This window comes from Phoenix dactylifera, chromosome 10 (assembly GCF_051530095.1).
Source record: "Phoenix dactylifera cultivar Ajwa chromosome 10, Ajwa_hap1_PhDact_Kaust_v1.1, whole genome shotgun sequence".
In the NCBI taxonomy this organism is placed as follows: Eukaryota; Viridiplantae; Streptophyta; class Magnoliopsida; order Arecales; family Arecaceae; genus Phoenix; species Phoenix dactylifera.
The window spans coordinates 27547844-27570309 of record NC_143199.1 but is presented as its reverse complement, the minus strand read 5'-3'; the positions used below and the strand labels follow the sequence as shown (position 1 = coordinate 27570309).

Below are 22466 nucleotides of genomic sequence, written 5' to 3'. Positions count from 1 at the left end.
TAACCTCCCAATAATACTGGTGAAGATAGGATTTGAACCGAAACTTTTGAAAAACTTTAGTAGCTTGCAAGGATGACCCCATATTGAGATCCTATCTAAAAATCTAAGCATTTAAATAGATAAGCCGAAAAGTATATAAATACTACATAAATTTTTAACTTATCCTATGTCAGACTATTATGCCTCCACAAATTTGCACCCTTAATCATGTGAAGCATATCTTCTACTAGAAACCATCTGGTTAAGATCATGTGTTACACGAATGGGTGTGCGTGTGTGTGTGCGCGTGAGAGAGAGAGAGAGAGAGAGAGTTTTGGTAGGGTGTGGGGTCCAGGATTTCAGATAAGATCGCTTGAGAGGATCACAAGGACGCTGGGCCATGACGCATCCAATACGAACGCGGGTTAGCGCTGTCCCATTCGGGCAGTACCACACGACTCTTGCACTGATATCAATTTAGTTCAGCACATAAGCTTTATGGAAGTTGAAGAAGTATTTTGACGGTTTGTAAGCTTGGTTGCCTGGGATGATTAGTGGGGTACCATCTTGAATTGTGACCCCTCTTGCAAGTCTTTTTTAGAAAAAAAAAAGATTATTTTAACTTCAACGAAAATAGTTTCTCTAATTTAATTTGTATCAGTGCTACACATGTTTGATGCATTTGCAGCCAAGAGTATATATATAAAAAAAAGACACGTTTGATCCATGTGTGAAGCAATATATATAATGTGTGCATTGCTTTGTTTCAATTAGTTAATATAACTTTCTATTTGTTATTTTTTATTTTATTTTATTTTAAAACCTTTTCTGTCTCTCTACACTTGCACTGACCCTAGGTGATCTCTATTTTTCATTCTATAATAATGTAACATCAAGCAATACTAAGTTAAACTTTTGTATCGCAGACTGAATTACCTCCTTTGCTGCTTACCACTCTAGAGATTTTATCTGGACGGATCACGTGTCATTGCTTAACCCCTTCAGTAATCTTTTGTTTTTTGATTTTGTTGGGCTCATTCACACCCGTTATGTTATGTGTGAGCCGCCGCTATACCAAAATATTCATATATTTTGTTTAGATAGTCATTCATTTCTTCAACCCAATCAAAATTACACCACAAACAACAATTCCATAAATTACATGAATATTTACATTTATTTGGTATATGAATATTTACATTTTTTTTGATATATGAATATTTACATATTAAAAGCCAAAAAAATGAACAAAATAAGGAGTAATTAAATCTGTGCAAAGATGGCCGAGGCTATAAAAATACAGTTGCCTTTTCCCACCAACATATGGTAAGCCGGAGATCTCATCCGACGGCTCCAGCGGTCCCATATTCCTTCACGTACCTCCGCTTAATAATATATAAACAAACAAGACCGGTCCGCCCATCGGACCGATTCGCTCCCCGTTCCGGCCGGCCGAACTCGATCCGGACCTCGACCCGCCGCACTTTTTCTACCAACACTGGTCCGTCTCCCACGTCCGGCGAGCGAAGCCGGAGAAAGAGGTCGCCGCCGATGGGCTCGAGGCGGACGAGGAGAACGGCCGCGGGCCGCGCGGCGACCACTGCTGCCGGCCGATAGCCGTCGTCGCCGCCGCCAACCTGCGGTCGTAGTCGGCGCGCTTCTCCGGATCGGAGAGGGTGGCGTAGGCGGCGTGGATCCGCATGAACTCGTCGGCCGACGCCCCCTTCCGGTCGGCCCCTACCACGTCCGGGTGGGAGGCCCGCGCCAGCCGCCGGTACGCCGCCTTGATGTCCCCGCCGGTGGCCCTAGCGGTGAGACCGAGCACGTCGTACAGCGTCCCCGTGGCGGCCGCCATCGCCGGGGCGTGCAACGCAGCGCAGCGCGGGGACGATCGGAGCTTGGAAATCGGGGAGAAGAAGGGAGTCGGGATCCGAGCGCCAAGGAATTGGGAACAAGCGAGAGAGGACGGGGTAATCATGAGAGCATAAGCGAAAGAAGGTCCGAAGAGTGCCTGGAATTCGGAATCGGGATGGCCTATTTAAGCGAGAAGAAAGGCGAAAGGGGGGGAACCTTAGGGGTAGTTCAAAAGCTGGGGAGATGGGAGAGCTTATCCGAGGATAGTCTATCCAGGATGCGGCTGACACAGCTAAGAGCTGGATTGGCTGTACCGCTATGTTAACCCACCCGTGCTCTAGGTAGAGCCAGGCTGGGTTCTACGAGGACGGAATATCGAGAATAGGCGTGGGGCCGCTCGGCTATGTGGAAATGGATAAACTCGATAGGGTGGCAATGTCAATTTGGATTGGGATTAAAACAGGGTGGGCCCTGCAAATGTGTGAGTTGAGGGTCTGCGTGCATTATGGTACGGATGTGATGACTATGAAAGTCGGAGAAGATTATGAGGAGGTGGAGCCCTGCCGGAGAGTGAGAGTGCCATTTCATAGATGGATGCATGCAATTGGATAGCCACAATCCATCCATCTGATGTGCTTTTTATTACATCCACGCAACCATTCATGAATGGTGACAATGAATGGAGAAGAAGTTGGGTGGATGGAATAAGCATTCTTGCTCAAGGATGTTGTTTTGATGGACTAGTTGATAGAGGTGGTAATTTACTCCACCTCATGAGGTATCCGACTCGATCCATGCCAATGGAGCATCATTTTAAGGATACTAATTAACCAAAATTGATTTGTTGATACTAATTTAGAAAATAAAAAAAAATGATGCTCGATGTATTTTAAGGATGATATAAGAAAATCATGATTTTTTGCTTTAATGTATTACTATGTTTACTGTTAGAATAATTTTAGGAATCGCATAATAACCTGCATCGCTGATAATATTTTTTTTATTAGCGTAATTCCGTATCAACTTATATTATCTTTATTTATTAGCATGATTTTATTAGACTTATTTTAGAAATCACATAACAACTTGTATATTAGATAATTTTGTAAAAGAAACCAATTTCTTTCTTATTCAAGTTGCCAAAGAAAAAAGAAACACATTCTTGGTTTGCTGATTTAGCATTATTTTGTTTATTTTGCAAATTTGGTATTAAAAATCTTGGCAAATATGCCTTTGAGTTCTTGCCATGTTGGTTGCCTGCCCCTTCTACATTAGCTCTGAGTCTTAAAACGTGCATGATTCATTGAGAACTCTATTGAAGAGATGTTTAGATATGGAGGGGCCTTTCTGCCTTTCAGGCCATTGAAGATGGAGAGTTGCCCTCAGCACTCCGAGATATTTTATTTTTTGATTTTATTGGATGCATCCGTATTCGTCTGGTATGATCCACCCACCTAAGTAAAATTAAGAAAAAAATAGAGATGTTTAGATTGCCCTTCTCCTCTTCTCTTTATTGAGACCTCCTTAGGACTTCTGGTTTGGAGAAGGTCTATTTTTCCAACCCAAGGACCTAGTGTGGATCTTTAGAAACTCTAATCCTACCTATAGACATGATTCCTAGCGTGCCTTTCTAGTTTAATCCAAACCCAATTTAGACGTGATCCAAATGATGGATCTTGGTTCACAGTTCAGACCCACACCCTTCCATGTCTAACCTGAAGTGAAATGGATCCATCTATCATTTTTTAAGTAGAATTCAACTTCGAGATAAGTTGTCTTATTGAAAGTTACCTTTTTTGAAATTTGATCGCGATTTTAATTAGCTCAATTTTTTTCAAAATTACATTAAATTTCAAGCAATACGCTTGCGTTAAAAAAAAAAAGGTTTGTCCCGGTAAAACTACAGTAAAATATATTTTGTATATCATATAATTCAAGTTAATATCATGTTGAAATTTCGATCAATGGATGATTCGAAATTTTCTGGGTTTTTTTTTAATCTCTTTTTTTTCCTTCTCTTTTCCACGAGACAGTATAGACATGTCAGAATGTCCCAGCTATATGTATGTTAATACCATATATTTGGCTATGGATGGCATCATAATGTTGCTAGATTACTATTTGATTGCACTCTACTCATTTCCTCTACCATTTGGACCAAACAAAATGTTTCTACTTGGATGAGGAGTGACATGATTTTGGATGCCAAAGGTTATAGCTCATTTTTTTCCATAGTAATCTTCCAGGACAAATCTTAGATGGGACGGGGGTTAGAAACCTGCACGCTTTAAGTATGAGATGAGGCCACTTATCTTTATTATTTAAGGACCTGCTCGGCGTCTTTGTTTTTTTTTTTTTTTTTTTTATTTCTCTATAAATTAGTAAAATCCCATATATACAAGGATTGATTTAAAAAATGGCGTTCATATCAAAATTTCTCTATTTTTTATTTTTAACTTTAGTTATTATTATTATTATTATTATTATTATTATTATTATTATTATTTGGCACAACAGCGACTCACACATAATGAATGTGGGTGTAGCCCTACTTTGGTTATTTCTGAAAGCAATAAATCTTTGCTTCTAGAGCTGTTGAAGGTTTGAAAAAAAAAAAAAAAGGAAAAAAACCAAAGGTAAAAGGTTTCTTCATGTTCTCCTTTTGCGGTTTTGAAAACAAGAACAGAAAATAAGAGCACTACCAAGCGGGCCATAAGCGTGTTGAATATAATATATAAGGCCCCAAAGGAAAAAAAAAAGAAAAAGATATTGGTTAAGGTGTCGTACCCTCTCAACCTACACTGCCCATTTGCAGTAGAGTAGGATATTGAAATAGGTCAAAAAAAATTCTCACCTTTAGTGCATGTTTTGTAGTATTTTTTTAAAAAATAAAAATTACAAAATTCAATACAAAAAATATGTTTAGTTACCTATTTATATTTTTATTTTTTAACAACTTTCATTATTTTTTAAAAAAATAAAAGAAAAAATTTCCTCTCAACTCCTCTCCCTCTATCGGATCTAGCTCTCAGTCTTGTCGCCTCCGCCCAACTACACCGGCTCTTGGAGCCTTGCTGGCCATGTCTCCGCCTAATACCAAGCTATCCCTCATCTCCAACCATGTCGTCGGCTCATCTCCATCTTCTTCTTTTATCCTCAACCACGTCGCTAGCTCCCTCCCTCTCCCTCATCGTCAGCAACATCACCGGCCCATATTAAAAAAAAAACTAAATTTATTTTCTATTATCAAAATTTTAGAAAAAAATAAAAATAAAAATTTTATTTTTAGATTTTTTGAAAAGAAAAGTGATAACGTTACCGACCAGAGTATAAATTTGAGCATCGCATAGCTAGGGTTTAACTTGAATTCCAAAAGATGTTAGCGGCCCTGTCATTGAGTTTGCTGGAACTTGAGTTCTGCTGCGGGTCCTTTATTTAGAGATTGAACTGAGATAGCCATAAAGAGTGCAAAAGAATCGAAGTATTAAGCTACAGAAAAAGAAAAGGAAATAAGAAGCCTGATCATAGAAAGCACACGAGATAACGGGATACTTTTTTAAACACAATTTGCTACTTAGTAGCAGAAAGAAATAGCAACATCGATACAATAATTAATGACAAGAAAATACAACAATACGAGTTTGGATTGACAGACAAATCAAGAGTAGTAAACAAACTCCACACGTCGAATCACCACACCAACTCCAGCCCTCAGAAGATAATCCCATAAACTAAGAGACTCACAAGACCCAAACACATCCCAACCCAGCTCTCCACTCCCCTCGGACTCCCACTATCATACCTATTATAATCCACCAGCGGCTGCACATCCGAACTCGAATCCGAGGGCTGATTCAATCCATTCAAGCCTTCCGCCGGCCCCTGCACTCCCGTCTGCTGCTGCTGCCCGAGCACTCCATTGGGCTGCGGAGCTCCGACTGGTGGCTCCTGCTGCTGCTGCCCGATGACTCCATTAGGCTGCGGTGCTTCGACTGGTGGCTCCTGCTGCTGCTGCCCGATGACTCCATTAGGCTGCGGTGCTTCGACTGGTGGCTCCTGCTGCTGCTGCCCGATCACTCCATTAGGCTGCGGTGCTTCGACTGGTGGCTCCTGCTGCTGCTGCCCGATCACTCCATTAGGCTGCGGTGCTCCCACCGGCTGCTGCTCCTGCTCCTCTTCCTGTTGCGGCGGAGCTTCCACAGCCTCAGCCTGTGGCGGGACTCCGACCGGCTGTGACTGCTCCTCCTGCGGCTGCGGGGCGCCTTCTGGCTGCTGCTGCTGCTGGCCGAAGGGAAGATTCCCGTTGGTGCCGATCGGTTTGGAAAATGGCGGCGATTCCGGTGCCAGCCCCGGCGACCCGGCCAACCCACACCCCTGGTTCGCCCGTGGGTCGTCCGACGCCCTCCAGAACAGCTCTCCCTCCTTGTCTATAACCCGCATGTCGCCGTCGTCCACCAGGTCCAACCTCGCCGGGAAGCTCTCCCCCTTGCCGTCTCCGTTCCACACCGACTCGCTCCCGTCGAACACTTCGAGCCCTTCGTCGTCGAACACCAGCGAGCACGCGTTGGCGGTGCTCACCGGAGCGCACTCCGACTCCCACATACTCTTTTTGGAGGCGGTTTCCTGGACCTGGATGTAGCAGAAGTCGTTGCCGAAGCCTCCGGCTGCCGGAGCAGTCTCGCGGCGGAGGAGGTAGGCAGTGTACGTGCCGGAAGGGGAGGTGAGGAAGGGCTGGTTGTTTTCGGCGGAGTTCGGAGGGATGGTTGCGAGGATTTGCTGCTTCGTGGTTCTTTGCATGGTGCCTGAGGGTACGGTGGCCAATGAGGGTAGGGATAGGAGGAGAGAGGAGATGGAGAGGAAGAGGAGGAAGGATGTGACGTGCTTGGTTCTAAGGGAAAAGAGCTCCATGCCTTGGTTGTTGGTGATCGAGTAATGGATCAATGAGGTGCGATGAGAACGAAGGATGGGAGGCGTTTTAACGGAGTCTGGAGTGCGGGGTTGGTGCAACTTGAAATGGAGTAGGAGATGGTGACGAGCATTTTATTTTGAAAGAAGAGACAATGGAGCAGTGCATGGATTTAAGAGTAGGCCATGGGCCTTGTGTTTTTAGTTTTATATACAACAATTGTGAGTCATGGTTGGATTTTGAAGGAAGTCCCCTCTTGTTATACTGGATTTGGTGGCAAAGGACTAGGGCCAAGTTTATGACATAGCAACCTAGTCCTGTACACAATCCTAGTCAAAGATATCAAACGTTTGTGTAGTATTGTAATGGAAGGATTTGTTTAACATGTCTCTTCATTCTTCTTGGATCAGGGGCGAAATTAGTTGTTCTAAGCAATGCATCAAGAGCTAATCCACCTTACATTGAGACATCAGGTGGTAGCTTCCTGAAGGAAATGTTTCAACAAAGTGGAGTAGTTCAACCCTTCCAAGATCTTCGAATGGAAACAATGGGTGGAATATTCTGAATCAAACGTTCTACAGTTGACACTATTTCTTTTGTAGATTAAATCGCAGAAATGTTAGTCTAGTGGAGCTGATTTGGGAAGTCCTCATTCAAACATACCCTTAATTTGGCTTGTTTGTGCAAGGGTTGGGTCCTCATTGAAGTTAACCTTATTAGGCGTACGTTAAGGCCCAAAACTTGACTGGGTTAGACGAAAGTGACCCACCTTGGCTTGATCAAGTTAAGATTTTTAGAGCCATCTACTTTGTACCCTCGAGTCTTCTAAAAATATACATCTCTAAATTATCAAAAACATATGTAATTTTTCTCAAGATCTTCCCCTTCCTCACGTCCCAATCGTCAAGTATCTCAAAGGAGTCGTGTCAAGAGCAAGCACCAATGTTCCGTTTAAGTGTTGATGCAGATGGTCTGATATGATTCAATAATCATGGATTCAATCAAATTATCGTTCTCTCTTAGTTAGGAAATTATCTTGTCTCATATATGACACTGTTTTTATCTTTTATAATGTTTAAATTTAAGCTCTTATCAAGTTGTATGGGTTTTATCTTATCAAGCATACACAATCCAAAGTAATGTTTATAATCATATTCATTAATTAAGCTACCCAACATCTCTTCTTTTTTTTTTTCAGGTAAACGCCAAAGATTATTTCATAATTTCATGTTTCTCATTCACCAGTGTGACACTCGTGATAAATTTTCCAAGAAAAAAAAGCACTTGTAATGACCAAGCGAGCATGAAGGTTGCACACAGAGACCATCAATGGTGTAACTTTTCAATTCATCGACTAATTGACCAAGAGAGAGAGGCACGCACGCACACAGAGAGAGAGAGAAGGAGAGAGAGAGAGAGACCACCAATACTATAGCTTTTCATAATTCATGCACATGATCCCTTAGATAGTATCTATACTACAACAACAACAACAAAAAAGAAACCAATTGCATAGATTATCAAAATAATAATGTAAAAAAAAACTATGTATAAAATGGCGCCAGTGTATGTATTCCATCCATTACATCCAAGACTCTTGTCCTCTCAAATTGCAAGTCCAAGGCCGAACTGAATTCCTTGGCAGGAGAATTTCCAGAGCTCCTGCTTAGACCCCTATTTCTTTGGCCCCTTTCACCTTTCCTCGTTGCAAGCTCCAAGCTCTTGCTTCTCCCCAATATCGTTCTGTTTGATCTCAGGGAGTCCAACAATTCTCTTTCCTCTTCAGAAATTTGAAGGACATCATCAGCTCTGGTATTGCAAACCTGGGATGAATCTTGCCTGGGCTCGTGTGGTAATGATGTTCCCTTTTGGGACTGATATCTAACTGGTTGTAATGGTTTGAACCCGTAACCCCGATTTTTCACCTGAATCACTAGATGGTGAAGCCATACCACCAGTTCAAGAATGCATTGATCTGTCTTCTCCATGTCTGCATGATAAAGTGTTTGGATACGGGAAATGTTGTACTGTGGCGCTGGCTTCGAGTTAAATTCGGTGCTGCAAAATTGCATAATGTCAATCTTCAACTCAAAATAGAAATATACGCTGATTAAAATTGATTTTCTTAATGAAAAAAATACTGTAATTAAAAAAAAAAGAACTCAAGGAAAAGGTATGATTAGCCTCATACTAACCCAATATTTGCCCACTCTCCAACCCATCCAAAACCTTGATGTGCCCTGTTGAATTCAAAGGGAAAACGAAGAATAACAAAGCAGACGTAAATGAGTGCAGGACTGGGAGAAATTAATATATTGAAGGAGAAACTATGAAATTCTAGGTTTGGAGAAGAAAGAGCATAAGAAGTATGCTTCATAATTTACAGATAATATTTGCTGAAGTAATTAATATACCCACCTTATCGTATTTTCAGACAAGGGAACAATCCATTTGAGAGTCTTCTGCATCTCAGCTTTGATTTGAGCTACAGTAAACTGCAGAAATGCAAATTTGTAAATAATTCGTGCTCTGCAGACATCCATGCAGCTCTATGCGATCTACTTTAACAATCCATAGTAAGAGTTATACAACCTAGCCTTGATATCATAAGATTGTGCAGAAGTTATACTGATGAATTTACATGATAGAAAAATATGCATACAAGATGCCAAAACTTTAATTCCAACTTTTCTTTTTCACGTGTCAATTCATCTGAAAGTTAATCATGTTATTAACTCTGCATGTGCATAGACACACTTTCCATAAAAAAACTATTTTGAGCGGCTAAACTTTGAACAGACGAGAATATTATGAATACTCATCTCCTCGAAAGTCCTCATATATATACTAACATTGTTTGTGTTTCAAACAAACAGAATGGCGACATCCATGCAATTTAAATTCCAAGTTCCAGCAGCTGAAACTTAAGTATAGATGCATCATGTTAGCAAGTACACATGTTACTGAGTAAACATGCTATGCAAGATCCTGCGTAAATGCTGAACAGGGGTTTGTCCCTGTGGTCACAACTCACTGCTCAGCAACCGGAGCTTTTGGTCTGACCCATGGTTGATTACCGTATGCATGGGCGCCCCTCGCTTTCATACGTCTCTCACCAATAACTAGCCCTTTTATTATCAACCTATTATTTGACAAATTTCTAGTCCATTATGCAGTTCATTTTGAAGATAGAAATAAAAATATCACCTGAGCCCTTAAAATAACCCATAATGCTTTATAAAACCTTGGTATTCAATTATGGCAAAAGATAAGTGCATTTCATTTAAAGGACTAGGGTCCGCCACCAAATGGTGCAACATAAATTAATCCGATATTTTTTTAGTGAAATGTTCATAATGGATGATTAGAGGAAATTTATGACTGAATGTCTCATGCAATGGTACATGCCCTTCTCCTAATTTCTTCTTAATTTCTTGATTCCCGATTTTTTTTCTGATTTTTCATGAACTTACCTGATATTTTTAAATTTCTATGCATAAATTGTACTCTTAACATGGTAGAAACATCTGAAAAGCCTTGTGCTGAAATTGACATAGTCAGCCAAACCTTTGACCAAGCTAATAGATTATTCTGAGCCTTCATTTATTTATGTTGCACAGGGACAACAAGAGCTGCTCACTAAATGTTGGATTAATGCATTTTAATAAGAACCAAGAAAAAGCAATAAAACCTTTTGAATAGATTATTTTTATTGGTAAATTAGAGTACACTTAAAAAATATATCGACATGAGTAAAGGCAAAGAATGTGTGAGAAAACTGAAAGACCTATTCTCTGGGGAAGACTGACAGCTTCATAAAACATACCTCTTCTTTGGCATCAAATGCTTGCAATCGGAAACGCAGGGCTGCCTTCACTCCAGCTGGCAATCCATGATATAAAGAGTCTCTTGTACTTGGAGGAAGGACAAGCGGTCTAGATACCTAAGCAAACAATTTTTTTAAGAAACTAGTAATTCATAGATGAGAAACTTTGCTGTCACAGATATGTTTTCTGGGGTAAATGTACATCTTCACAGTGCGGGGAAATGGAGTCTTGTAAACATTGAATCCAGAAAGTTACATATTTTTACTGAAAAATATAGATGACTAAAATTAAAGCAAAACAGGTTGTTATCTCGGATTTATTTCTTTTGCCAGTCATGTGACTATCTATATGTGCCTTATATATTAATACATCGGAATGGAAACTAATCTTATAAAAAACCCTATTTGGAAAGCCAAAATATCAGAAAAAAAGGCAAAACCTTGTATTCTATGAAATTGAGAAAGTTGGTAAAGTTTATTACTTGATAAAAGAATTTATTAGATCTTTGAATAATCAAGGAGATTCATGATTGAAAATCAATCCGATTCTCTTGTCATTGAAGACAATTTATTTTTCAGAGCACTGGTCTGCAGTTTATCTCATGGATGATACTGCTAGTGACAACTGCACACCCTTTGTTCAGGTCATGTCTGAACAAATTGACTCCAACACTGGTAAAATCTTTTATATAAGCCATCCAAATGAATGAGCCCCATCACCCTTAGATAGCCGATGACTAATCATAATTCAATTTATCAAGACACGATCAAAAAATTTAATCCTTCGTAAGCAGCAAATATCAGTTCAATTTGACACGTCAGTCGAGAGGAATTTATTGATGTCAGATGCAAAGTAATTTTTGTGATAACAGGATCAAAAAATCTCTCCTATAGACCAAAACTACAGGACATAAACAAGGGATTTGTTTTACTTACTATATTGTCAATTTGATTGATAATGTTGGCATAATGCAGCGCAAGACCAGAAACACCCAATCTTTGATTTTGAACTGGCCTAGGGTCCATCAATCCGGAACCTGCCAATGTTTCAAATTGAATTAACACTATAATACAAATATGTCAAAGCAAATATGTCAATGGTGCATCAAAGTTACAGCTGGAAGATTAATAAGTTAGATACAAGTATGTGAATATATGATGGTTACACAGCAACAGAACCTATATATAGGACTACAGATGGTTTTCCGTAATCCACTTCTTCAACTTGTTGTGAAGTCTTAATCAGGGTAAAAGCCTTCCCTACATATAGGCTGTATTCAGTGATGTAGATATACTGAGTACATAATGACCACAAACATGCAGACTTGAAATTTTCAATGCCATGACTATATTGCCAATACATTCTTACAGGAAAATGATAGCAAGAACAAAAAATTGTGTGATAGAAGTAAATGGCATGTAAAAATATATATATCCACATGGAGTCTGTTAATTCAAGTCTCATGTTTCTCGATGTTCGTTTATATCTCTTAAGAAGTTTAGTAGTTAGTACCATACCAAACTACAAGTAGCAGCAGAACATATGTATCTAATGATTTGATTTTGAGATTTTGATTCCTCAACTTGGGATGATTGGTGAATAAGGATCCATACAGAAAACCTCATATAACTGGGATAAGGCTGGATAATTATGGTTATGGTAATTTGTGATTCTTTTATGCAAGATTAGTTATTTAAACCAGAAGAAATCCAGAAGAATCAACACCCTCTGGGTAATAATTCCTGTCCTAAATCACAACCTTTTGTCAGAATGTAAGAGTCAAAAGAGGCATGACTATAATATAATGCTAAACTGGTCTTTGTATTGATGTAGCATATAGTAACTTTTGAGACACATACCAGTGTTGCTAAATGTCTCCAAAATCTCTTTATGTAAAAAGGTAACAACGTCAACAAGTTTCTCCACTATCTGCACAGAGTTTACCTCATCAGAGAAATATATAATGTCATGTATCAAAATTATAAAAAGAAAAAAAGGCTTCTTTTTGTACTGCTGCATAATTTGCTATGAATGAGAAAGAGAGAGAATTAAAAAATAATAATATTAATTATATTTCAGATATGAAGTGAAGAGGATTGATCATGAAACCAAGTGTGCCATTGAAACCATATTGAGAATTGAGTTACCTCATTGAGATAAATTATGACTTTTTAATTACTCACCTCCTCCAAATTTCTAGACCAGAGGGATTTCTTTTTCAAACTCTTCACAAGCTTTCTTTGATGTTTTAGTTCACTATATAAGATCATAAGACTTTCTGCCATAAACAAGGAAATGGGGTCCAAGTTAGTACAATATCAATGTCCGGTAATCAGCAAAAAAGTATTACCTTACATAAAATCAGAAGTTCGCACATGCATTACAATTTATGAAATTAAATAATGCGAAGTAAATATCACCATATAGAAGTTCTTTATAAATTTTTTTTTCAATCAGATAAAACATAAATAAGATTATAGTCCTTACTTTAGCAATGGCATTCTAAATATAAAATGTTGTAGATAGACATACATCAATCCGCATTTCAATCAGATAGAATAAAGAGAACACTATGGTCCCCGGTAAAGAGATAACTTTCTAAATTTAAAATGTTGTAATTAAGCTATATATCAATTCCAGTATAAATAAAAATGTTTTGAGACACTAATTAAAAATGTTTCTGCCCCAGAAGATCGCGAAGATTTAGTTCACTGTTTCTAAATTCAGATGACTTATTTTACTCACTTATTCTTTTATGAAACCTTGTGGCCTTATTAGGCTGCCAATCAAGATGATAATATGGTAATAATGAATTTTCTTCTATCTATCTCTTATTGTAAGACAAATGAAGCCAATACGAAACTTACCTCCACATCCATTCTGTCAAATTTTCTATCCTACTTTATGAGCCTCCTCATTAGGGTGCTTACCTTTTCAATAAAACAAGACAATCATCTAGTTGGACGGATTTGTTGCTATCTGACTGGATGGTGCAGAACTGACTTTAGCCCTCTAAGATCTTAAATACATTTAATTTGCAGAGCAAATTTGAGGTTACGACAGATAGCTAAAGTACTATTAAAATTTGAATATTTATCCAGGAAGAATGAAAACCCCATTCTACCATTTCTGAATAGTTACGGAAAAGTTTCATTATAACTTCTCCGATCATGATGGTCATCAAGTCCAGCACCATTTTGAAGAAAAAAACCTACCAACCTGAAAGAACTTTTATCTTGAATTTGCCTTCATATTTATTTAAATTTTGGGAAAGGAAAAGAAAGGAAGTTACTAGTGTTTTCCACCACCCTCCTTTCCTCCCTTCCTTCACTGTGTACAAAACCAGGTTATGAGTAATCTTGTCAACTGAACTGTGAGCCCATAGCCCTGAAGAAAAGGAAGTTCTTCCCTTCTTAATTCAATTTTGTGTTTTTTTTTTTTTACTATAAGCATATCAAGTAAGGGGGAAAATGACAGAATTAAATACTTCTTGATGAAAGCAAAAACGGAGCCTTACCTCGTCTAGCTGCAGGTAATGACTCTTCTTCCTGAAGCTTCCTTCGATAATCCTGTTCAAATCTGTCCAGCGCATGTAACTCATGATAGAGCTCCTATACATGTAATATGAGTTACATTCACAAAAAACAACTAATAACAATCTAAATCTGATGATCTTATAGTCATGTTCTTCTAGCAGTCAGAACACTGAAAGGAAAAATTGCAGTGCATGCACTGGATATGCTGGTTATCTTCTTCTCCTTTACAGATGACCAAGCTCTACATCATATTCATGTCCAACAAAGAAAAAGGAGATAAAATCATTCCTGATTATAAGGTGTGCATTTATAGTTTTGCATAGCAGATAATGGATATCAGAAGCATGTCAACCTTTCTATAGATATAAAAACTGGGCAGATTAGAAGAAATCCACATCAAAAAAGAGGTAAGTGGAGTTGTGCTTCAAGAACATTTAATTCAGAAAACTTTGAGAATTGACCAATATGTGTCATTATATTAATGGACTAATAAAGGAAAATACAGAATTTCTGTGAAGCACAGAGGTAAAAAGATCCGTCTCATCTCTTAAAGCGAACCATTTTATTGAGTTAGCTCCTTACCACAGTTTTTTAACATGATGGAACTCTGTGCAAGTGTGTCTTGGTCTGAGATCAATGTAGAATAATGATAATGTAGGCCAAAATATACTCAAAAGTAAAGGAGTATATTAACTGTACACATATACACATTATATAGAAGTTTGTGCGAGGCACAGAGGTAAACAGTTCAATCTCAAGTCTTTAAGTGAACTTTTTTATTGGGTTGATCCCTTAATTTAGTTTTTAAACATGATCGAACTTTGTGCAAGCATGTTGGCATGAGATCGGTGTAGAATTATGATACTGCAGTCCAGTGGATACACAAAAGGAGTATACAAATATGAAATGCATATATATGTATCTGTACACACACATAAGCGAACATACATATATAAATATATACATGTATATGGATATATTGTCATGTCTATATGTATTTCTATATTCAAATGCTGCTTCTGTCAATTTTTCCTGCTAAAAATGCCAAAAGTTTCCTTTAATAAACTTAATTGAGAAATCTATTTTACAAGGGCCTGCTGTTGTAAATATGCTAAAGCATATGCCCTAATTATATGCTTGATATATCCTAGGGCACCCAATCCTTATCTGTCCAGCTTCTGCTCTCCGCTCCCTCATAATCGAGGGTTCTCTCTCTTCTACAGCAGATTATTTGGCACCTTATCTTCCTTAAACTCTCCACTGTCATTTTTTCCTTTCTTTGCCAAACATGTATTGGATGTGCATATACATTATACACAGAGTGGAATCAAATCATGTTTGTGCAATATACACAATGAACCATCTAATAGAGAAGCTACATGACTCTGCAAAACAAATGTAGGTAACAGATATTAAACATGACAGAAAAGCTTGGCTCTAAATTTCCACAATTTTATAGACTTACAGCTAAACTCAATAAATATATATTTATGGACATAATCAAAGAAATAAAGCAGCACCTCCCCCCCCCCCCCGGCGGGTCACAAATGACAACGAGCAAGTCATGTGATAGCACAATTTTCAATTCATCCATGGTAGCAAATCTACAAGTCACTAGGAAATTAAATTTAATAAAGGATTATCTCAAAATACTTACAGAAGTGTTCCGAGTCAGATTTATCAAGTGTTGCATAGTTGTTTCTACCTCTTCCTTTAATTGTTCCAGGGGTGTAAGATCCGAATTCAATCTGGATATTTATCATATGTTTCAAATTGGTAATGTGACTCAGCGAACATTAGAAGACTAATAACAAGATTGCAACCGAACAACAAAGACAAACTATCTTACTTCTGAAAATAGCGGCCCAAATTATGCCATCCAGGATCTTTACAAAGATCCCCAAACCGAGTCACTTCTCTGGATAAAATATCAAGCTCTTCCCTGTTATAGTAAAAAAAAGGTACAGTAAGGCATTAGCAAAATATTACAAGGATAATAATCATAACAGGAGTATTAAAATTTAAAAAACACATATCCAAGTTCTAGAACCTTTTGTCAGCAGCAGCAATGCATAGAAGCTCATTGGTATCTGCCGAAATCAGTTGTCTTACTCCATCAGACTGCAAAATCTCTTCTTTTAAGAATTTGATGTTTTCGTCTGAAAGTGACCTCCACAAATTAGCACCTTTGGCAATTGTATTTGCAACTTCAAATGCCAGTATTGAAATTTTATTTCCTCGAGATGTAATTCCAGAGATAAATCCACTGCCAGCATTCAAGTTTGACATGCTACTTCCAAGGGTATCCAAGACCTCCACAGCCCTCTCTAGGCCAGCAATGCCAGCCCTTCCCAAAATTGAACTTGTTTCTGAAACCTAAGAAACACTGGCAGTTTGGCATCAGTGCATACAGATAAAATACAACAAATTCTACCTTTGACAGCAAACTGTTATCCACATATATCCAACTAGAAGTGACAATATTCATAATATGATAGTTAAAAAAAAGGAAAGGAAAAGAAATGAAATGAAAAGATTCAAAGTATTTCTATTTGAACATATTCGATCATTTAATTGTCCAAAACCATGGGAGGAGATAAGAAGATTGAGTTTCTAGCACAGATTACAATTTAAAACAAGCTCATGATTTTGCAGAAAAAATAAAATCAAATATTGCCAGATGAATATTCTTCCATATTTTAAGAAAATGCTACTGGCAGCTAAAGTAATGCATGAATGATTAGGATAGAAATCACCACATGAAAGTTATGTCAAGATTTTGACATGGGCTTGGATAAGATACAGTAAATCAGTAATTTTGAGTATTCATTTCAAATTATCAATTTCAAAACATCACCAACAGCGTTTACAACTGCAACACAGAATTTGGACTTGTATCTCCTATTATTAGTCTTCTTCTTGAAGATAAGTCAGCATTTATAAAGTTTGTCTACACTCAATCTGAAACATAAATAAATATAAACAAGAAAGAGAACAGCGATTGTGATAATGGATTTGTGGGTAAACCACATGTTTTAGCAAATCTAATATGAACTACTTATGAATCGTTTTTTGGCCTAAACCCTTTTTCTCGACGTTTTGGATCGAACTAATCCTCGTCGACGCCTTTTTCCTTAAGGGAAGAACCCCCTCTTCCTGGCAAATTTGCTCTTCGCTTGGGGGAACCATACCTTGATTCCCCGTCCCGTACCTCTACTTTCGTCTCATACCTGCCTGTCAGCTAGGCACAACCGGCATACGAAACCAAAAATTAGCACGTCCCTTCTTATTTTGACTATATGAGATCCGCACTTTTTTGTGAAAAGTTTTGAGCGATGATCCGGCTCGAGCTAAAGATATGCCCCCCACTCTTGAACAGCTCTCACTTGCCTTGGCCGATAGAGTTCCTATAACCGGTCAAAAGTATAAGTGATCGAAGCATTGGTGAAATGAATCAATTGACTCTCCCTACTTAACACATGTAAGATCGAAAGGGCAGGGGCAGCTCTTGAGTAGAAGGAAGATCACATAGAATGCAAGTGGTGAGGTCCAAATCAGTTGCCAATTTATCCACAGGAGTCCCAAACAGGAAGACCTATTCTCTTATATTACTTACCACCTGTATCTCGAGAAACGAAAACAAAAAATGATAATCCATTCTATAGTTTGTACTAAATTACTTAGTACGAACGCATTCTCCGTAAGGTGAAGTACGGAGTGTTGCAGCCAGCAGAGATCTACTCACTGCGAGAAAGAGAGAAATTGGAGATTGTGTAATAGGTACCTACTTCCAATCTTCCTTGAGAGCTGGGTAACCCAAATTCCAGTCGCAAATGAAGAAGAGTCCCGCAAGAGGAAAGAGCATCTATCTACACAGTTAGCTGCCCCTACTTTGGGATATTGCCTTAGCTAGGTTGGCTCCTAGGCTAGAAGAAGAGCTACAGGAAGGAAAGAAGCTGGAATAGTTCCGTAGCATTAGAAGCTTAAGTATCCGGAAAGAAGGAGGAATGAGGATGTGGAAAAGAAGAGACGGTCTGCCTTGGGCGCATAGAACCCAGATCTCGCTCCCAGATCAACCTTCCGTCTTCTTCAGGGAACTATCAGCCCTAGCTTCCCGCAACGGAAAAAAGACGGATTGATTCTCTAAGCGTTAAGCTATCTATTCCCTCATGAGCTCCAATAATGAAATTGATCCCCCCACTTCAAAGGAAGAACCCCCCTAAACAAGTCTATGGTCTCTTGATCTTCGGGAGGACAACCTTTCCTGCCTTCATAAGCTGTTGGAAGAGAGTTTGTGCGTAGGTGTAAGGAGTGTCAGACTCATGGGGATTTCATCCATGCCTCTTCAACGTCTTTCTTTCACACCCGCTTTCGACCGTCCAATTCTTCCTCTAGTCATGGTCACCATTTTGTTATCACCGCTACAGACTACTTCACCAAGTGGGTTGAAGCAATACCAATGGCCTTAACCGATTGGAAAGGCGTGGCATGCTTCATCTAGGTACTCTTGCCGGTGGAAGAAATTCCATCGTCGTAAGGGAAGGCCTCGGTCAATGATCTTTTCACTCTTTTTCTCTATCAGTTTATGCTTCATCATATATAAACATTACTCACGCATAGATTGTTCAGAAACCCTGGTATATTATGTTTGTCCCATACATATGTGCAATGAGTTCTGGTTTCATCGTATATTAGTTCTCCCACAAATCAACAGCTTTAAGTGTGTTTCCTATCTTCAACTCTAAATGTTTTTGGCATCAGATTCATCGTATATTAGCTCCTATTAGTTCTCCATATCTTACTATTCTGTATCAGGATAATGCTCGTGTGTTTGCACTGACAGTCGGTCTCTGCTCCAAGTAAGTTTTGCGTGCGACATTTAAATTTTTCAAACTTCCAACAGGTGCTTAGTGACTCATTATTGTTGCCAACTTTCACCTCATACTAACAGCTAAGATATTGATTTAATGACAATCAGCAAAAAATGTCACTCCATGTTAACTAGATCTTTGGTTACGTGAAGTTTGCAACCCTGAAAAATACAAGAAGCATTTCTTCTATAGTTCATGTTCTCAAACCGATAGTTAGATAGTTGATAAGACTGCTGATTAGCATCTTCATAAGATGGCTTGTTATATGATAGCATGTCTTCCATAAACCTCGGTAACCCTTCATAATTATTATCACATGGTCTGAACTCTGATGTTTAGTGATAATCATAATGCAACTCCGATCTATAGCGATCCCCTTTTTTCTTGAATTGAGAGAGAGTTTGTCATCTTCACCATGAAAGCAACCTTTGTTTACCACAGCTTTTTTCAGAGTATTAATTCAGTGATTCGTCATGAAGTCATCAAGAACTCAAAATGACTATTTAACCTCATTGAGGACAGAATTGTGATTTGTCATTATTTATTAGGTTCTGTAGCCCTGCTTACTTCTAAAATTTCTTCATCTTCTTCAAGCCCACGTGTACAGCATAATCACCTTAATAAGCTAAGTCTCATGTATCTTTTTTCAGTAATTGGACATGAAAATTTCCACAATGCAGGTGAGATTCAAACATGTCTGGCACATGTTCACCAATACGGAAAGCATGGTCTGATTACCCATCAAAGGACATAAGCTGACACACTACTTGTGTCAAGTCCCGTAAAAGCACCAGCTATCATGTAAACAACTGCTTCGGTCACAACTCACAACTACCATTTACCAATGATCCGAACGACATTCATTTATGTCATTAGTTTCTTCCAGTCTGTGCTCCACCACTACCATAGAGGTCTTACTGCACTAAACTCAATGGTATTATGTGCCATTTAAATTAATGTAGATTTATGAATGGAGCATGAAGGCAAATTTCAGCAGCACGATCTCAAGATAAGGTCTGAGAAATGGGGATCGATGTCAAGTTCCAGGAGCAATCTAATCAGGCATATTGCAGATATTCATATTTCTGCGAGTTGAGATCTAGCTTATACTTCAAGGACATCACAATTTCATTTTGTATAAATCCCAAATTAATCAATACCACAATCTGTCCATGTTATGATACATGTGTCGCTTTAAGCTAACGAGTTAAAATTGTGAGGCTTACCTTAGTGGTGACACCTCTCTGCTTAGCAACTAGAGAACATAGGTTTGACTTTTGGATTGTTCGTCCCAAAAAATCTGGACCAGTGTAATTATTGCAGATGCCTCCCCCCCCCCCCCCCCACCCCTCTTTCTCTCAAAAAAAAAAAAAAAAAGTTGAAGATTTAGGTGAATGCATATATGGGCTATCTGCCAGCTATTCAATTGCTGATTCGTTTGCATCATACTCATTCTAAATCCTTCAAGAAATAATTAGGATTACTCTTTGTACTCTGCTTTAACCATCTCATTGCCCAATTTTGGCAGTCCATCTTTCTTTACATGCATGAAGTTATTAAATGCGCATTAAATAAACTACCATTTGTGCTGGCCCGAAAACAAACCCATCCGCCAGTATATGGCATCAAATCTGGTACGTCCGTCCGCTTACTCCTTGGTCATGAAAGCATAGAAACTCGTTATCAGACAGATCCCACTAAACCACCTTCCATGTAGAGTACACCAATCTCAACTTCCTCGTATTCCAGTTCGCTTGCTCCTAAAATCATCCAAGCCCCCCAAGCTTAATTATGTTTAAGCTCTCTACAGAAACTGACACAAGAAGCTCGGATTTTGTTACATAATCAGAATCGCTTCTCACCGTAGACAAAGTCGCATTGCTGTTCCCCACTCCGATCCCATTCTTTTAACTCGTAAAACTTAAATCTACTTAAGCTTCCTCCCAATCACATGAAATTGTTACCAGTCCAATCAAACGACCGTGGCGAATACATACTGCCATCAAACTCCCAAACATCAACATCATACTTCACCACCACATATATGTAAAGAACCTAACACCTAATTGCTGTTCTCCAATCAATACCCAGAAAACACAACAAGAAAATCAATCAAAGAAGAAGAGAAGTCAGTACCTTTCCAGCTCCAGCCTTCGCCGGCTTGATCCGAAGCTCCCCGGAATCATAGATCCCGTAACCGCCCTTCCGAATGCCCGCGAACCCGTCCTCCGCCGCCGCTTCCCCGGAGACAGAGAGATCCTTTCTCTCCTCCCCCTTTCCTCTCGAGCAAACGCATCCCATCTTTCTTCACTTCCAAAGAAAACCTACCTCAATTCGCCCCCTCCAAGAACCCTAATCTCCAGCCCCGGACCTTTTTTCCACCCCCTGGGTTTAGCGACGAGGTACATATATAAATATATATATATGAATAAATGGAAATTACAAGCAAAAAAAATAAAAACGCATCCCATTTTTCTTCCTCATTACCTTCTTGTGTGCTGCGATTGACCAAAAAAAAACTCGGTATGAACGGGGCCCGGGGGTGGCGTCTGGCGGGCGGGGTTGGCGGTTTTTTTTCCCGTTCTGCCCCTCCGTCCGCTCCACGTTGGCGGGTGACCGACCACGACGGCTTCGGGTTGTATCTTTCGCTCAAAAGAACGATTGATCTTCTTTCGCGACATCTTCCGTTGGATCTCGCCCCTCGCAGCTCTCCATATCAAGCTGCACGGATCTCGAAGCGACATTTGCGCCATCCATCGGTGGATTCGTTCGAAGGAGGGTGAATCCTTCCTTCGCGCGAAAGATACAACCCCTACCCTGAAAAGTTACTGATCATGGCCAAAAAAGATAGGGGACAGGTGGGTCCATGGTATGTTCGATGGAATTACCGATCATGGATGAGGGATGGAATCACCATATATTTACAATTCTTTTATAATAAATTTAGAATTAGTATTTTGATGTAATTATTAATATTAAGTTTAATTATTTTAGTCAAGATGTCGATATTTTGTTCTCTGGAAATGGTCATGAGAACTGGGTTCAACCATCACGAAATTTTATTTTGGCATGCATGTCATGGTTAGCTTCTAATTTCTAGTACGTGGCAGACACAAATCAAAGCCCTAGACGTGTCCGTTGCGATTCACACTGTTAAAATTTTTGTGCCCATTATCCGAGTGGGGATCTTATCTTTTTAGACACGGTTTTCTAAAAGAGAGTCTGCTTTGGACCCGAATTTTGAGATGACAGCTCTTGGCTGGCAGACATGACCGAAATGTTTAGACTTCTGACATCGTGATTTGATCGAGCTAAAAAAAAAAAAGTCAGAATTTGACCCGGATTAAATCAAACCTGGTCTCTTGTCGTCGTGAGTTCTGATGCCAAGATTTGAAAAATGTAGTACTTGTCATAATATTAGGATAAACATAGTAGACAATATGGAAGACTATATTTTGTCAAATTTTCTCTATGACATGTTGACCTCTAAACT

At 39.0% G+C, this 22466-nt stretch overlaps 2 protein-coding genes and 1 pseudogene across 5 annotated transcripts; all 3 read right to left on the bottom strand.

The window, feature by feature from the left end:
- Positions 1 to 1049: 1049 nt before the first annotated feature.
- On the bottom strand, positions 1050 to 2157 carry LOC103720618 (chaperone protein dnaJ 11, chloroplastic pseudogene; annotated as a pseudogene). Its single transcript, XR_015969428.2, has one exon. The product of XR_015969428.2 is annotated as a chaperone protein dnaJ 11, chloroplastic pseudogene (transcript).
- Positions 2158 to 5366: 3209 nt separating this feature from the next.
- LOC103720623 (uncharacterized) lies at positions 5367 to 6868 on the bottom strand. Its single transcript, XM_008810424.6, has one exon. The coding sequence runs from the start codon at positions 6739 to 6741 to the stop codon at positions 5545 to 5547; it is 1197 nt and encodes a 398-aa protein (XP_008808646.4). The 5' UTR covers positions 6742 to 6868; the 3' UTR covers positions 5367 to 5544.
- Positions 6869 to 8157: 1289 nt separating this feature from the next.
- LOC103720624 (protein PSK SIMULATOR 1-like) lies at positions 8158 to 21659 on the bottom strand. Of its 3 annotated transcripts, XM_008810425.6 has the most exons (13): positions 21461 to 21659; positions 21110 to 21358; positions 16153 to 16478; positions 15952 to 16044; positions 15760 to 15850; positions 14084 to 14177; positions 12750 to 12844; positions 12426 to 12495; positions 11502 to 11602; positions 10566 to 10682; positions 9158 to 9234; positions 8935 to 8979; positions 8158 to 8797 (listed from the first exon to the last, which is right to left on the bottom strand). In XM_008810425.6, exons 2-13 carry the CDS (start codon positions 21272 to 21274, stop codon positions 8284 to 8286), a joined length of 1788 nt encoding a protein of 595 aa, XP_008808647.5. In that variant the 5' UTR covers positions 21275 to 21358; positions 21461 to 21659; the 3' UTR covers positions 8158 to 8283. The 3 variants fall into 3 exon arrangements, with proteins under 3 accessions (XP_008808647.5, XP_088561883.2, XP_088561885.2); XM_088705757.2 differs by lacking the exon at positions 21461 to 21659 and having other exon boundaries at positions 21110 to 21437; XM_088705759.2 differs by lacking the exon at positions 21461 to 21659 and having other exon boundaries at positions 16153 to 16488; positions 21110 to 21366.
- Positions 21660 to 22466: the final 807 nt, after the last annotated feature.